The 16,571-nt window shown below is 56.5% G+C and overlaps 1 protein-coding gene across 4 annotated transcripts in view; it reads right to left on the bottom strand.

Annotated features, from left to right (window-relative positions):
- Positions 1 to 440: 440 nt before the first annotated feature.
- The window catches only part of Zfr2 (zinc finger RNA binding protein 2), a 19,519-nt gene continuing 3,388 nt past the window's right edge, over positions 441 to 16,571 (bottom strand). For 2 of the 4 annotated variants that reach the window (XM_021173551.2, XM_021173552.2), the window contains 17 exons: positions 15,016 to 15,250; positions 12,989 to 13,073; positions 12,265 to 12,545; positions 10,347 to 10,526; positions 9,602 to 9,788; positions 8,767 to 8,912; positions 7,795 to 7,914; positions 7,030 to 7,169; positions 6,395 to 6,527; positions 5,776 to 5,942; positions 5,138 to 5,312; positions 3,990 to 4,128; positions 3,439 to 3,533; positions 3,257 to 3,352; positions 2,722 to 2,833; positions 1,809 to 1,906; positions 441 to 1,297 (listed from right to left, as the gene is read on the bottom strand). In XM_021173551.2, the coding sequence (XP_021029210.1) occupies positions 1,115 to 1,297; positions 1,809 to 1,906; positions 2,722 to 2,833; positions 3,257 to 3,352; positions 3,439 to 3,533; positions 3,990 to 4,128; positions 5,138 to 5,312; positions 5,776 to 5,942; positions 6,395 to 6,527; positions 7,030 to 7,169; positions 7,795 to 7,914; positions 8,767 to 8,912; positions 9,602 to 9,788; positions 10,347 to 10,526; positions 12,265 to 12,545; positions 12,989 to 13,073; positions 15,016 to 15,250 (2,572 nt within the window). In that variant the 3' untranslated portion in view covers positions 441 to 1,114. Of the gene's footprint in view, positions 1,298 to 1,808; positions 1,907 to 2,721; positions 2,834 to 3,256; positions 3,353 to 3,438; positions 3,534 to 3,989; positions 4,129 to 5,137; positions 5,313 to 5,775; positions 5,943 to 6,394; positions 6,528 to 7,029; positions 7,170 to 7,794; positions 7,915 to 8,300; positions 8,350 to 8,766; positions 8,913 to 9,601; positions 9,789 to 10,346; positions 10,527 to 12,264; positions 12,546 to 12,988; positions 13,074 to 15,015; positions 15,251 to 16,571 lie in introns of all 4 variants that reach the window. The other 2 variants (XM_021173553.2, XM_029482490.1) reach the window with 2 other exon arrangements.

The following is a 16,571-nucleotide window of genomic DNA, read 5'->3' as shown; positions in this document are numbered from 1 at the left end:
AGCGGGCGAGGAGAAGTCCGGGGCTAGGAGCACCCAGGGAGGAGGGCACTGGTCTTCGCGGGCGGGTTTGAGGGTGGTTGAACCAAGGAGCCGCAGAAGAGGGCGGCTCCGGTGGAGACCGTGCTTAGATTCGGTGTTTCACCAGGAGTGTGTGTGTGTGGGGGGGAGGCGCTGCTAAGGAAAAGGAGAGGGAAACTGGAAGGCAGTTCTGGGACCCGCGAGTCTCCTACATTCCTCCAGGAAGCCAGAGTAGAGTATTCCATCAGGACCTGACCCGGGTCTGGGTTCTACTCGTGAGGGGGTCGGCACAGTGGCAGTCACAAGGATGGTCTGCCCCTGGAGCTCCGCCCACACTCACAATGCAGCCTGGTGTTGGGAGGCTGAGGGCTTGTGGGTACGGCCACCTGGACCCCCGAGTGAAGGACATGAAGGCCACAGTGCACACGGGCAGATCTGCTTTATTCCCCACCCCAGCCAAGTTCTGGATGATTCTACAGACTCCAGGCATTGCGCCATGTGTGGGCTGGCCTTTAAAAGCCACAGGTAGAAGGGAACAGGGTTGAAGCCTAGGGGTGATACCAGGGGGGTCCAAAGGAGGCAAAGGAGGCCTAATGGATAGAGCTGTGTCCACGCCCAGTGGTCCACAGGGTGACATGGGGCGGAGTCGGCCATATGCGGAAGGCACTCAGTGACTGGGGCTGGGGTTGCACTGTGGGGTGACAGTGACAGTAGTAAGGGGATCTGTGTAAAGGATATGGTGGGTTTGGGGCCTAGGGAATCTCATTCTGTGCTCTCTGCTCCTCTACCCCAACTCTCTGACCCATAGAATCTTCCAGGCCACCCTTCCTGGCATCTCGAGGAGGCCATTCAGATCCCATTCACTTAGGACATTAAGGGAGTTTCACATAGCAATTAAAACCAAGGTCACTGCTATCTGGCCTGGGGGTGGTAGGTGATAGCCATGAGCATGGGGGTCACCTCAGGGGAACCCCCACAGCGTCGTAAATAAACCTACAAACAAAATGACAGAGGCATCCACACTAGGAGGAGCCAGCAGCTGGAGGGACCACACCTGTTCAGGTATGGGAGGTGTAGGTTGGTGGTGATGACTGGCTCAAGGCAGCCCTGCTGTGCCCTGCCGGCCCCGCTTCCTCTCCCTGGTGCCCTCCTGGGCCTGACTAGCCTCCCTCATCCTCTTCCGGGCCCGAGCCCCGGCCCCGAATCTGGTCCGTGGAGGTAACTGTTCCATGTGAAGGACCTTGTGTATCTGCCGGAAGGCCACAAGACGCAGGGCACGCTGCAGACAACGGGTCCCGTCAGGGTGTGCTAGCCTAGCCCGGCCTCCTGGATCAGGCCTGTGCCCAGGGACCAGGGGGCTGGGTTGTTTGTTCTGTTGCCTCTTACCGTTTCTGGTACCAGGCATGTGGCCCTAGGGAATGTCACCACCAGCTAGTGGCACAGGCTGGCCTTGAGCTCTTGGGACCCCACCTGTACTTCCTGGGTAGAGGAACCCTAAATTCCTTGTAAGATACTCAACCCCCATGAAAGTGGCAGTGTTTGGTACTTGGGCCTGTGTGGCTGTGTACTTCTGAGACTGGAGCTAGCCTCAAGCACTCTCAGTAGTCAAAGACAGCCTTTAAGTTCTGATCCTTCTGCCTCCACCTGCGCTGCTGGATGGGACCCAGGGCTGTGTATGACAGGAGAGCCCTGGGGTCTCACACGGCCCAGACCAGTCAGTGTTGCCTGTGGGAGTTCCTTACTCCCGGCCCCACTCCTTCATCCAGAATGTGGGAGGGGGACCCACATACCTGCGCACTGGCTGTCAGGTCTTCTCGCTGTTGTGGGGTCATGGGCTCCAGGGCGTCCTGTGGACCTTTCTCACAAGGGTCCTGTAGCCCCGGACCATCTGAGCCAGGAGAGGGTGGACACCCTTATGAGGGACTAGTGGGCCACAATGGGCCACCTTGCCATGGTGGGTCACTGTGCATGTGGTCTGTGCTGTGTCTGTAGCACGCTGACCCATGGGCCATATCAGGCAAGGTCTGCCTTGGCCACACAGGGTTCCCTGTGGCACCTTTGTATTTGTGCCTGTGGGTGTGCCCCAGCCTATGTGATTACACAAAAGGCCCACATGTCAGGCCTGACCTTTGACCTTCCTTTCCCATTCAGAATCCAGGAACTCTCAAAAGAGGCCATTCCTTCTAAGGCCCATTCTTGACCCTCCAAGGGAAGGCATTGTGTCCATTTCTGTTCCTCAAACTCCTTATGTAGCAGAGGCTGACCTTGAACTCCCAAACCTCCTGCCCTTGCCTCCCTAGTGCTGGGGGTATGACACAGGGACTTTGGGCACTCTAAGTGAGTGCTCTGCCCACTGAGCCACAGCCTAGCCCCACACTGTGGCTCTGGAGTCACAGCAGAGTTCTGTGGCTTCCCTTGAACCCCAGTCATGGTTCCAGTGCACTTGGGCTGGGTAGGCACCAGCTGCAACTGGCCACAACACATGATACAGCCAGGAGTGGGGACTGTGGTGGTGGCACAGGGGCAGCCCTGGTTTGGGGATGAAGCCGACTCTTGGCCTTGTCCTGCCTCTGCCCTTTGGGCTGTAGGCTATGCACTGGCTCCCAGTGGGTTGGGTGACCTCTTCTTCTTGGGTATGCATGTGGATGGTCATGGCCTCTGCTGCCCATGCCCTAGACCCCCATCGCTTGTCCCATCACTGACCTGTCAGGAGCGCGCCTGTGGCTACATACTCCAGGACCCGACGCATGGCATCCCCTGGGCTCAGGGGCCGGGGTGCAGTGCTTAGAACTTTCTCCACCAGCAGTTCCATGGCCTGAAGGAGACATGGGGGAGGGGTGGCAACCACATGAAAGGGCAGGCTGTGGCTTGGCTGATAGACAAGGCCATGCTAGGGCAGGTGTCTGGGCCAGCACATGTTCAGTGTCCTATGACATGGCTGTTAAAGACCTAGGGATGTCCTCTGCAGCGCAGCCAGCACAGGGGACACCCTGGGTCCTCATCCTGATACCAGTAGGTCCGTGTAATGAGAGCCTGTACCCTCAGGACATCTGAATAGGGTCTGGACCTTCACCTCCCAGCCTGAGGTTTACAGTGTCAGGCAGCCATGACAGTGACCCAAGGCATCTTCTCACTCTGAGGGGCCTGGTGACACCCACACACTCTGGGATGGTTGGGTGCTAAAGAGACACCTGGCTGGCCCCGACCTGTGCTTCCCCACTGTCCCCTGCAGCCTTACCCAGGCAGGCAGGGCTCCCCAGGGAGGCAGGCAGCGGCACAGCTCCCTCAGAACCCTGATGACGATCACGCATGGCTGCAGGCCGCTGGCTCGAGCCTTGGGGAGGAGACACAGTTGGTTGGGGAAATATGGGGCAGACTGGTTGGTGACTGTCCCCACTGCAGCCCACCCTATGACCTGACCTGGAACCACTTAGCATGGCGGAGGGCTGCCAGGGTCTCAAGGCACCTCTCCCGGTCTAGGACGTCCTCTGGGTCGGACAGAGCATCTTGCTGTCCTAGAATGGATAGAACCCAAGTCCCTTTCTGCTGAGCCCCAGTCCCATTGGGTGGCTGTGCTCAGGCTGGCTGTCCTGACTAAGTTGGGGTCTCCCTCTGTGCTCCACCCTGGCCTGTGACTCATAGTCCCGCACCCCCACCCTATGATGGAATCACAGGCCAATGCCCCACGTAGCACCTATAGCGTTCTAAGTGAGTGATGGCCCTGTAGATCTCAGGTCTGGGGCCTGGTCACACTGAGAGACCCTGTCCCTAAACTCAACAAGCTGGGGTGTGGTTCAGTGGTAGAGGACCTTCCAGGCATGTGCAAAGGCCCTGAAACACCAGCCCTTAGCTCCACCGCCCCAGACTGTGTGACCCCCATGTGACCCAGAGAGACAATGACTACCAGCTCCTTTCTGTCCAGAGCAGGATGCTGTGCTGTGCAGACTCGGGGCAGGGAGCTGGAGGTGCACCTTGTTTTACAGAGGGATCTTCCCGCATCAGAGGTGAGGTGGCAGACACGGTGACCTTCACCCCGGGCTCCACACAAGCTGAGATAACAATGTTGGCGTCATGGTCAGATGAGACCTCGTACTTGTCTTCTGCCACTATCTGGGTATAAACATGAAAAAAAAAAAAAAAGCCACATGACTCTAGCGGAGTTCCTGGTGCACATGAGCAGGGGGCGCTGCCAGCTCGTGGACCCATCTCTCCACTCCTGTGTACCTGCTGCCAGGGTTCCAGACCCTGCATCAGGGACCTCTGTGTGACTTAAGACCCACCAGAGAGCATACATATGGCAGTGCTAAGGAGGAGCCTCTGTATGTAAAGAGCACCTGTTGTTCGATAAGATGTGACTCAATAGAAAAACAAGTGGTCATGAACAAAATATCAGACAGAAAAGGAAAAACAAGTGGCTCTTTGCACAAATCAGTCACCTCTGTGTCAGACAGAAGGAAACTAAAACTGTTACGCTACCGTTGACACCTGTGAGTACAAAGTCTAGGAAGTGTGTGTGTGTGTGTGTGTGCGTGTGTGTGTTAGCGCTACCTGTGCACACACAGAACATGTTAGGAGGGAGGGACAGCAAGGGCCCTTAGGGTGCTGCACTCCTGAGTTCCAGGGACCCAAACCTCTACAGGGGACACAGATGGGAAATGAAAGACATTGCTGCCATGCACCAGTGCTGGGAACAGACCCAGAGTCCCACACGTGAGAGTGCTCACCACTAAGCCACAGCAGGAGCCCTGGCCAGAACATGCCATTCTCTGTCTCAGTTCCAGGAGGACAAGTGCACACCTGATGCCTTTCTTTTGTGTGTGCCAGGGCCAGAGACTGAAGTCAGACTGTTTCTCAGTTGACTTTCACCTCACTTTTTAAAGCAGGGTCTCCAACAGGTACCCAGCTCCCTGCTTGGCCAGGCTGCCTCTGGGATCCTGCCTCCCGAGGGCTGGGATTGCAGGCATGAACCTCCACACCTGGCCTACGACTGGCTTTTACACAGTTTCTTGAGGTTCGAACTCAGATCCCAGCGCCTATGTGAGAGGTGATGGAGCCAGCTCCCAGCCCTGCGGGCCTCTCTGTCCTCTAACTGCAGACCCTGTCCTGGCCTTGCTCTTACAGACAGCTCTCGGGGCAGCTCCTGCTTGATCCTCTGCAGCAGGGAGTGCGTGGGCTTCTTGGAGCAGAGCAGGGTCAGCTGCACACTGTGGTCCCCACGGAGGACCAGGCCCTTGGCCAGAATGCCAACCCGCACCACACCCTTCAGCATCCTCGGTGGTGGGGACGCCAGGGTGCTACGGAGACAAAGAGGCAGAATGTGTCAGGAGGGAGGGACAGCATAGGCTTCCAGGTCCTGAGTTCCAGGGACCTGGCCCCTCTACAGGGGACACAGATGGGAAATGAAACACACTGCTGTCACCCCTGATACCCATCCTGCAGCCCACACAAGCAATCTGATCCTTGAGAGGCCAGACACCTACCTACAGTCTATCCAGCTATCTATGTGTGGTCGACCTATCTCTCTGTCTATCTATCTATCTACCTATCTATCTACCTGTGTATCATCTCTATATCTGAAGCAAGGGCTTACTGTCTAGCCCAGGTTAACCTCACTCACAGTGATCCTCCTGTTTCAGCTTCCTGAGTACTGGGATTACCAAGCCCAACACACAGGGAAACAGGGTAAGAGGGACTTTGTCACAAGTCTGGCAGAGGAATTTGAGACAAACCAGTAGGACAGAGCCCTGAGGCACTAACCCATGCTGGCTGCTCTCCTCCGCCAGGGTGTCTGACACCAGTCTGAGGGCTCGCTCTGTGTGGGACACGGCTGTCTGGATGGCCTGCAGCTCTTCTTCCGTGGGGTAGATGGAGGCATGCTTACACATGACATGACGGTCGTCGCTGCTCTCCGGCCGACGCCCTGACTGTGGAGAGAGCTACCCTCATCAGGGGTGGGCTGGGACAAGACATCCAGCCCCGGCAGGACTTCGGAGAGTGCTGAAGGGCCAGACAGGCTGCAGGGAGCATTGGCTGGCCATTGGCTGAGCAGCCCCCACAGGGAAACACATGCAGGGGACTTGGGTCTGGGTGGGGCGGCTCTCCTGTGGCACATTCTTCTATTTCCCACATTCTTCTATTTCCAGGCCAGAGGCTACGAGCCACACAGTGTGTGTCCTCCTCAAGCGAGAGGCCAGCCTTAGGTCCCTGCTCAGCCTATGAGGACAGACACTTCTTGAAGGCTGCAGGGAGCCACAGTGTGGGACAGACATGCCATGCTGGACCCACAGCACTGGGCAGTCTTCAGGTCCTCTGCCCTCTGAGGGGCTACCAAGGCCTGGTGGGGACTGAGTGTTCTACATGTTACACCAGCACCCACCTGGCGCCGTGCAGTGGCCATCCCTGGTCTGGTGGTGGGAGCTGGCAATGCCCATGCAGGAAGCCCTGGTAGCTGCTCCTCAACCTGGGGCTGTGGAGTCTCCTCAGGCTGCCTACTGTGTTCTTCTTGCTGCCTGTGGGGACCAGATAGGGACACGGGGCTCTGGTTGCCAGAGGCCTGGGAACATCAGAGGTAAGGGGTCATGGGGGCATCAGAGGTCAGGGGACATGGGAATATCAGGGGTCATGGGGGCACCAGAGGTCAGGGGACATGGGAATATCAGAGGTCAGGGATCATGGGGCATCAGAGGTCAGGGGACACGGGACATCAGGAACATGGGGACATCAGAGGTCAGGGGTCATGGGGCATCAGAGATCAGGGGATATGGGAACATCAGGGGCATGGTATCAGATGTCAGGGGACATGGGGACATCAGGAACATGGGTACATCAGAGATCGGGGGACATGAGGACATCAGAGGTCAGAGGGCATGGGGGCATCAAAGGTCAGGGGACATAGGAGCATCAGAGGACAGGGGACATGGTGGCATTAGAGGTCACGGGATACAGAGAAGGTAGGGAATGTCAGATGTTGAAGGAGGGTGTGAGGAGGCCAGGAGGGGACACCATGGTCACCTCAGCTCAGAGTCCCAGCGCTGTGTATCCTCCAGCTGTGTCTGTGCCTGCTGCCGGTGCCTCTGCAGCCTCTTGGCCAGCACCCTCTGAATGGGGCCACTGGGCCGGGCAGCTACTGGAAGTGTAGGATCCACTTTCTTCTGCAAAGGTAAAGCCAGCCAGATGGGCGGCCAGCTCGTGGGCAGAGAGAAGCCCCAACTAACACCCGCTGTTCTTACAGATTCACAGGCCTTACCACAGTGGCAGTAGGGGGAAGTGGGCTGAGGGGACAGCAGGCTGCATGTAGCCCACAGCAGCCAAAATGGGTCACTTTGGGGAAATGTCCTGCCCAGACTCTGGGGGTGGCTTTACATGACCAAGACTGTCTAGGTTACTTGTGGGCCACTCATGTTCATTCAGAGTGAAGGGGCCCAAGCACCAGGCGGGGTCATGAGTGCTGTTCCCCAGGGACAGCCACCAAAACACTCAGCCAGTGAGGAGGGGCAGCAACCAAGCACAAAGCAGGGTGGGCTCCTGGGTGTAGGTGGCTTTGTGCATCTGCAGGGTCTCTGGCAGGACCAGAGGGGGAAACTCCTTACAGTGAGTAGCAAAGCTACGAATGTCTGCCCGCCCACCCACCTATCTCCATACACACGCCTCACTCCCCACCTATCCATGCAGCCCTCTCTATCCCCTCTTAAGCCTTTCTTCCTGTTCCTCTCCTCACCAGCCGCCTCCCCCACCCTGGTAGCCCTGGCCGGCCTCTGGCACCCCTGCTGGACACACTCTGTACTGCAGCCGGTGCCGGCGTCCAGTCAGGTGCATGTCTCTGGCGTTCCGGTCATTGAAGCTGCATTCGCAGAGCTTGCATCGGAAGCGGATCACCTTCCCCTGGTCACTACACACCTAGGACAGAACGCGAACGCGGCTCGGCTTCCTGCCGGCCAGCCCTGATGACCTGGAGGGTGCTGGACAGCAAGACACCCAGGACAACGAGCCTCCCCATGGCACTAGCAGGGGTGTGTCATCCCAGAGAAGTGGCTTTGAAAGCACAGGGAATGCCCCTGACCTGTCTCTTCATCCTCTCAACCCCACCCCAGGGGCAAAGAGCCACCCGACACCTTGTACGCTACCAGGAACTCTCTTTGTCCCCATGACCAAGTAACAGGCCACCACAGCTGGCTCTAGCTGGTGAGCACTGCCCTGGACAAAGTGCAAGGGACAAAAAGGCATGGCTAGGGGACTGCCACCTATCTTCTAGACACACCCACACAGGGGTCACCTGCACACACCAATGGAAGTACCATCCCGGTGTTGCTGGGGCAGTGGCCATGGAGCAATCTGTGAATGGAGAGCTTATGAGTGGCGACTCCCTACCCTGGGTGTTTGTGCAGCAGCCAGCCACCCTGGTGCAGGCACAGTAAGTACTGCCCAAGGACCCTCGGGCTGGCATTCATAAACCAGGACTTAGGGTAGGCAGGTCCAGTTTGACCCTCCTCTCCCAGGCAAAGCTGGCCAAGGTATGAAGCCATCTGAGGTGGACAGAGCTTGGCTCTCTGGTGCCGAACTGGAACAGTGGGCCCTCAGGCCAAGTAGGGTGGGACAGGAGGGTCTTGGTGCCCTGGGTGACCTTTCCCATCCCTTGCGTGGAAGGTGGACATGAGGATGGGCTAGTGTGGCAGCTCCACTCACAGAACCACAGTGGGCCAAAGCTGAGAGCTCTGCTCACCAAGACTCAGTGTCCCAGCAGCCACTTACCTCCTCAACGTACTCTGTGCCCACTGGTGCCATGTCTCCAGAGCTCCCTGAAGCTTCCCCAGGGCCTCCCCTGGTGGCCTCCACCTTGAAGTGTGATGGCCGCCTGTCTCCAGGTCGGCCATGCATTGTCTGCAGCTCAGGTGGCCCTGCCAGAAACCATGGTCTGCTGCAACCTCAGGCCTGCCCCATGCCTTCCCCTACATGCCACGGGACTCTAAACCTGAGGGGGAGCTGGCCACTCCCTCTTGTGGAAACTACCATGGGATCCTGCAGCCACAGAAGGGCAGGCTGTGATATCACACAAGCCAAGAGTAGAGACAGACAGTAGCTCAGCAATGGCCACTGCCTATCTGATGCGAATGGGTCACCTCAAGAGAACTCCAAAGGACAGTGACCTTCCATTCAAGCTAAGTTGTCACAAAGCTGGTGGCTCACACCTGGAATCCTGCACTTAGGAGGATGAGGCAGGAGCACCACCAATCAGTTCCAGGTCACCACGGGTTACACAGTGATATCCTGCCTCGAAAACCAAACCGAGAGCTGGCAGGGTGTGGTGGCACACGCCTTCAATCCCAGAACTTGGGAGGCAGAGGCAGGAGGATCTCTGTGAGTCTGAGGCCAGCCTGGTCTACAGAGTGAGTTCCAGGACAACCAGGGCTACACAAAGAAACCCTGTCTTTAAACAAAACAAAACAAACCAACAAACAAAAAACTGCACCTAAAAATCCAAAAGCTGGGGGTGGGCTTAGGGGTGGAGCTCCTGTCTGGATTTCCCCAGTGAGGGGCGCTGGATACAGTCATCTGTTCACATGTACAGAACTGTAGAGACCTGTACCCTTGCGTGAGGCTGCTGATCCCTTGGCTGGTGCTGGCCGGCCTTGGGTGTGTGAGCTGTGACGGGCATGAGCTTCATGCTTGACTGAGGTCTCGGGGGTGCTGTCCGAACCTCGGGTGTAGGTGACACTCCGTGGTGTGGGCTCGGAGGGAATGGGCTTCCCTAGCCTGGTGTGCAACTTGAAGACCTGCAACGGACCCCACAGCGTGTTTGGGAAACAAACAGTGCACGTCACACTGAACAGGCTGCTGGAGAGAGTGTGGCAGTGTGCCCTGGTTTCTCTACATTGTGCAAACCTCCCCCTCAAAAAAAATGTCCTGGAGCCACCTCCTGCCTGTGGCCCCATTTCTCAGATTTGACACCCCTGTCTCTCTCCAGCACTCACACCAACGTTCTTGACCCGTATAGCAGTGTCTCTGGCTCCCAAGCCTGTAAGCAGATGTGCATGGATGTGTGGTTTGGGGAACCCAGCTCTCTCTTTCCTCTCTCTCTCTCTCTCTCTCTCTCTCTCTCTCTCTCTCTCTCTCTCTCTCTCTCACACACACACACACACACACACTCCTGGCTGCAGCCATACTCTGGCCATCACCTGAGGTCTCCTCCACCTCCAGCCACATCAGAGCATGTTCAGTCACAGTCAACATGGCCCCCACCGTGGTATCCTCTCCCACCCCCACCTTACACCTGCTCAGAGCTGGTGAGACACCAGCTGCTGGAGCTGACTGCTGGCCCAGGATATGTGTACCTTCTGGTGCCTGGCTCCCCTCATGTGCGCAGCATAGGCGTCAGCCCCCGTGCAGGACACAGCACACAGGCCACAGTGGAGGCTCTGGGATCCTCTGGGACCTCCACTGGGCTGTGTGCTGGTCCTCTGAGCCGCCTGCTTCTTCCGGTGCTTCTGCCCTTCCAGGTGATCCCGATAGGTCTGAAACAGAGTCGGGAGGCCTTATGCGGAGACCTTACCAGAACCAACACTCATCTGCAGGCCACACAGTTGGCTAGTAGGAACTCAGAGGGACACAGGGTCCCTGGCTTCCTCTGCCACTTGTGCCCTAAGTTAGAAGAGTCAGGGTAATGTCTTGTTCCCTTGACCTAAATAAACTCCAGCCAGGATTTTTAAGGAAACATTCACCAAGGGTCCTGTCTTGTATGGGAGCAAGGGGCTGCCCCCAAACAAAACCCGGCCTTTCCAGGCTAAAGTTTGGGGACAAAGGCCTGAGTTCTGCCCCCAGGACCTCAGGAGCTGTTCTCTGAGGTCTGGGGAGGTGGAGGCAGGAGCATTAGGAGTATAAGATCATCCTCAGCTACATAGTGAGCTCAAGACCAGCCTGGGCTATAGGAGACCATCCTTAAAACACAAAAGCAGCTCAGCAAGGTCGTGCACACCTTTAATCCCAACACTTGGGAGGCAGAGGCGAGCAGGAGGCAGGCAGATCTCTGAGTTCAAGGCCAGTCTGGTCTACAGAGAGAGTTCCAGAACAACCAGGGCTACATAGAAAAACCCTGTCACAAAACCAAAACAAACCAACCAAACAACCAAACAAAAAAACCCTAAACCAACAACAACAAAACAGGGCTGGAAAATTGGCTACATTGGAATTGGAAAAGAGTGAAGTTCAAGGGGCTCCGATGACCTCTCGTAGTCGCTATGGACAGGGCACGCATGTGGTGCACCGACCTAGATGTAGACAAAACACTCATACACAGAAAATAAAATTAATGTAACTTTCAAAAAAGAGAGTAATGAGAAAACCCCTTTTCAGAGCTGCCTGGGGAATGTGCACACCACCGCAGGCACAGATTTCACAAAGATCTTCCACACGGGGGCGCTGCAGAGGAGAAACCCACAAATCAGGGCCACATCTGGGCTTCAGAGCACACAGAGCCAGACCACTTGGCCCGTGTCGGCGAAAAAAGGCTCCATTCTTACACTTGTGAAAGCTAGGCCAGCTGTGGCCAAAAGCCTAGTCACGGGGAGAGGACTGAAGAAGCCCAAAACAAACGGACCTGTTCGGGGGGCGTTGATTTGGGGGGTTAAAACTAAGAGGGCATCGAGTTAGGAGGACTGCATGCTAAAGGCCAGCTTTGGCTACAGATCGAGAGCACAATACTCTCGATATCAAACCAGCCTGTGCACATGAGTGTTGTCTGTGTGTGTTTATCTGTGTATGGGTCTCTGTCTGTCTCTGTGTCTCTCTCCCTCTGTGTGTGTGTTTATGTCTGTGTGTAGTGTGATGTATGTATGTTTGTGTGTGCACGCGGTTGAGTGTGTGTTTCCACCCCCAGTGATCTCTAGAAACCAGCCTATGATTCTGACAGGTTATCTCTCAGTGCTTTCTTTTCCACCCCATTCTTTATACATTTAAATTTAATTCTCTGTGTAGGGTGTGTTGCCTGTGAGTCTGTGCACCGCGTGCCTGAGGTGGCCAGCAGAGGGCCCTGTGGTCACAGGGTCCAGGACCTGTCACGTGAGCCTGGGAAACAAACCAGGGTCCTGTAGGGGACCTGTGACAGGCTCACGGAGCCCAGTCTGGTCTCACACTGAATTCCCCACCCTCTGCCTCCACGGCGGTGTGACAGGCCAGCACCAGGGCTCCTGCCACACCTGCCACGATAGTTTTTGATGGACAGTGACACTGAGCCGTCCAGCTGCCACTCCTGACCTGCGGCCCCGCGCAGCTGACCCTGCAGACCTCGCAGTAGTGCATAGAGGGCGGCCTGGGGCCCGCCTTGGGCTTCGGCAGCCTGTCCAGGAACGGCAGCGAGTCGCTGGTAAAGGTGGGGTCCCAGGGCCCGAGGACAGGGCCACCCCACGGGTCCGAGCCCACGGGAGCCGGCGGTGGGGACGGTGCCTGCAGCTTCTGCGAGGCTCGCTGGGAGGAGGGCGGAGGACGCTGCGGGCCGGGTGACACTGAGTCCGAGTCAGGGCTGCGGGAGCTTGGTCCTAGGAGGGAGAAACGAGGGTGGGCAGACTCAGCCAGGTTACCCCTGGCAGCAGGTCCACGGAGTATTTAACGGCACTGCAACCCAGGCTGGACCCCGGTGACTTAGGTAGCTGTAGCGCCAGGGCAAATCTCAAGCTAGCGGATCAGCCTTCCCGTGCGGGTCCAGCTTGCCTGCAATGGCTGCAGCTCAGCTGGCCAGATCTCAAGGAAATTTTAAACCTGGGACTAGGGCTGGCAAGATGACTCCGCAGATAAAAGTGCTTGCGGCCAAGCCTGGTGGCCTGAGCTCCATCTCTGGGACCCACATGCCCAGCCTCCTCCTCCCTGGCACAGGCCTGTCCTGTGTGCCCCCGGTGCTGACTCACGTGGCCCCTTGTGTTGTCTAAGCAACCCTCCGACCAGACCATGCTTCCCAGCCCCTCAGAGAATCCCCACAGCCCACCTGGCCTGCAGAGCGACCTGGCTGGCCGCTCCCGTGAGTCTGTGCGGCTCTTGGTCACCTTTTCTCGGTAGCTGTGACCATCCTCCTGGAGGGTTCCACGGACAGGGACACAGAGAGAAAAGCAGCTCAGGGAGGTGGGTGGGGATGGCGGTAGGGTAGGACGCTGGGGGGCGGAGAAACAGTGGGGTGGGATGCTGGGGGGGCAGTGTGGTGAGAAGCTGGAGGCAGTATACAGTCAGCTGTCCCCAGGGCTGGACCCTGCTCATCCAATGCCATGTCTGATGAGACAGGTTGTCATAGGCCAGGCTGACCTCGAACTCTCCACTTTGCCAAGGACAACATGACTCCCCTGTCTTTATCACTGGAGTGCTAGGAAGACTGAAGTTGCCCCGAGGCCCAGCTTATATAGTTAGTGCTGGGGACAGAACCAACAGCTTTGTGCGTGCTGGTGAGTATGATACCTACTGAGCTACATTCCCAGCCACTGAAAAGAATCACTTTATTTATTAATGTATTATGTGTACATATGTGCACGTGTATGGGGATGGTGGCATGTGCCACAGCATGCATGTGGAATCAGAGGACAATTTGTGGGAATCTGTTCTCTCCACCATGTGGGTCCCAGGGATCAAATTTAGCAGCCAGTGAATGCCTTCACCTACTGACCACCTGCCAGCTGCCTGCCTGCCTGCCTCCCTCCCTCCCTCCCTCCTTCCCTCCTTCCCTTCCTTCCTTTTGTTTTTCCAGTCGGGGTCTCTCTGTGTATCCCTGGCTGTCCTGGAACTCTGTAGACAAGGCTGTCCGAGAACTCAGAGATCTGCCTGCCTCTGCCTCCCAAGTGCTGGGATTAAAGGTGTATTCCATGCCTGCCTATAATTTTGCTTTTTTGAGGCAATACCGCCCCACCCCTTGCATAGACAGTGGTCCTGTGCCATGCAGTGGATCTGACACTTAGTGACAGTGACACAGGAATGGAAGACAGAGAAGGAAAAGGAGCTCCTGATGCCCTTTGCCACAGAGCAGCAGACCCTTCTTGACAGGTACGGTACAGATGGCCCACTGAGGCACTCCAGACATAGCCGCCCACGAGGGTGAGACACCTCCCAGTCCCTGGGTCCTATTCATTCTGCTGCCCTTCAGAGCTATGGCAGGCCCTCACAGCCACAAGGCCCCCAGCATGGTGGAGAATGCCAGAGCTGCACCGGGGGTCTGACCTCCTCCTGGGGCCCATCACAACCCTCCTGCTTACACCCCTACTCCAATCAAATCCCAGCTCTGCCTCACATCCTCCAGTGTGGAAGCCAAGGTCCCGGTTTGGCCAGAGTCTAGGCACCCCAAGTGTTGGCATTAAGAGTCAGAGATGAGCCGGACGTGGTGGCGCATGCCTTTAATCCCAGCACTCGGGAGGCAGAGGCAGGCGGATTTCTGAGTTCGAGGCCAGCCTGGTCTACAAAGTGAGTTCCAGGACAGCCAGGGCTATACAGAGAAACCCTGTCTCGAAAAAAAAACAAAAAAACAAACAAACAAACAAAAAAAAGAGTCAGAGATGAAAAGTGGGTGGTAGGAGATCTGCCTGGGGGAGGAGATCCCGCCCACCACAGCCATTGTGGGCTCCTCCCAGCAGCCGCCACCAGCTCTGCACCCCTCAGCATCCCCAGAGTGCTCTGAGCTCCTTGGGAGGTATCACTGTGGTGGGTCATTCCAGAACATGTCTTGTCCCTAGAAATACAACTACAACACAGCTGATAGTCAGAGATGCCATGCATGTCCCCATGCAACACTAATGAAGTCCCTGGTGGTGGGAGGGGCCTGGAGATGGTCAGTGGTCACAGCATCAGCTGTTCTCACTGAGGATCTCAGTTCAACTCCCAGCACCCACTCAGCGGCTCACAACTGTCTCAACTCCGCCCCTTTCCGGCCTCCACAGGCACTGTATACACGTGGTGCACAGACACACATGCAGACAACACACTCATACATGTAAAAATTTAAATACAGTCTTGTTGCATGGGATGGTGCTGAGGTACCTGGTGGGCAGATGCAGAGGTAGGCACAGGACCCCGGGGCTGGCTGCTGGATGTGGGGCCCTGGTTGGCGTGGGGCTGGGAGCAGCTATACCCTACCGCGACTCCTCCTCCAGGTGCAGGCGGCTGGCTGGCGGGGGCCAGGGCCAGGCTGGCGGTGCTCTCCATTTTGGGGGTAAACTGCACAGTGTAGCTGGCCCCAGTAGCTGGGAGGGGGAAAGTGGAGGACGACTGGGTGCTAGAGCCAGCAGAACACAAAAGAGAGGGTGGGTTAGCTGAGTCCCCGCGGTACATGATGCCCAAAGCAGGTACTGGGCCAGACCAGAATCACTGTCCCCAGAGCTTGCACTAACGAGATCTGGTCAGCAAGCTGAGGGAGCCTTTTGTGTTGGTCTCTCCAGCATCAGGAGCGCAGGTGTGTATCACCATAACTGATATTTTACATGGATGCTGGGGTTTTGAACTTGGGTCTTCACACAGATGCACCACGAACTTAAAGCAAGTGCAATGCTGTCTTTCCTGTGTGGCTTGATATCCAGGCACAGCTGCAGGCCTGGTGCCCCAGCTGTTCCGGGATATTTTAATTTTGTGCATATAGATGTTTTGCTTGCAGTACTTGTGTGGGTGATGCCCAGAGGCCAACAGAGAGCTCCGGGCTCTGCAACTGAAGGCAAAAACAGTGAATCACCCCGCGCCCTTTGCAAGGGCAGTGCTGCGCTGAACCCAGCCATCTCTCCGGACCCCTTTAGGCAGGGCCCTCTACTGCCTCAATTACTGGGTAGATGGCACCAACAGCCACCAGTTGTGGCTGTCTGTACCATGGAAGCCCTCTGGAGAGGCTGGGGATGTGATTCTGTTTGAGGGGTCTCGTGGCACTAAGAGCTCAACCCAAAGCCACATACTCTACCCACAGGGAGTGGCCCCAGTGGCAGCTTAGAAAATCCCTGGCTACCTGAGACACATCAGAGAATCCAGGTGGGTGCAGGAGATGCCGAAGGTGTGTGACCCTGACATTCTGTGGTGTCACTGTGAGATCCCTGCATCTATAAAAACTGGTGTCACCACTGAGGGTTCTCAGGCCCACGGGGACCCTGAGTGACCAGAGGTTATCACCATGATAACTCTCCAGAGCTCAAAAACTGAGCCTAGATCAGGAGCTGCCAGAGAGGTGCCAGGTGACACCCGGAAGGCTGGGCTGCTGCTGGCTGATGGAGTTGTGGTCTTGGTGTCAGGCAGAGGCCTTAGGAGTGTTTCCAAGGAACAGGGAGTGGACCCATGTTTTCCTGAGTAGCTTCATGTCAAGTCAACACAGGCTACAGTCATCGTAAAGGGATGCTCAGTTGAGAAAATGCCTCCATAAGATCAGGCTGTAGGGGCTGGAGAGATGGCTCAGCGGTTAAGAGTACTGACTGCTCTTCCAGAGGTCCTGAGTTCAATTCCCAGCAACCACATGGTGGCTCACAACCATCTGTAATGGGATCTTTTGCCCTCTTCTGGTGTGTCTGAAGACAGCTACAGTGTACTCATAGAAATAAAATAAATCTTAAAAAAAAAAAAAA

This window comes from Mus caroli, chromosome 10 (genome assembly GCF_900094665.2).
Source record: "Mus caroli chromosome 10, CAROLI_EIJ_v1.1, whole genome shotgun sequence".
Classification (NCBI taxonomy): Eukaryota; Metazoa; Chordata; class Mammalia; order Rodentia; family Muridae; genus Mus; species Mus caroli.
The sequence above is the reverse complement of the archived record's forward strand: the minus strand, read 5'-3'. Positions and strand labels throughout refer to the sequence as shown.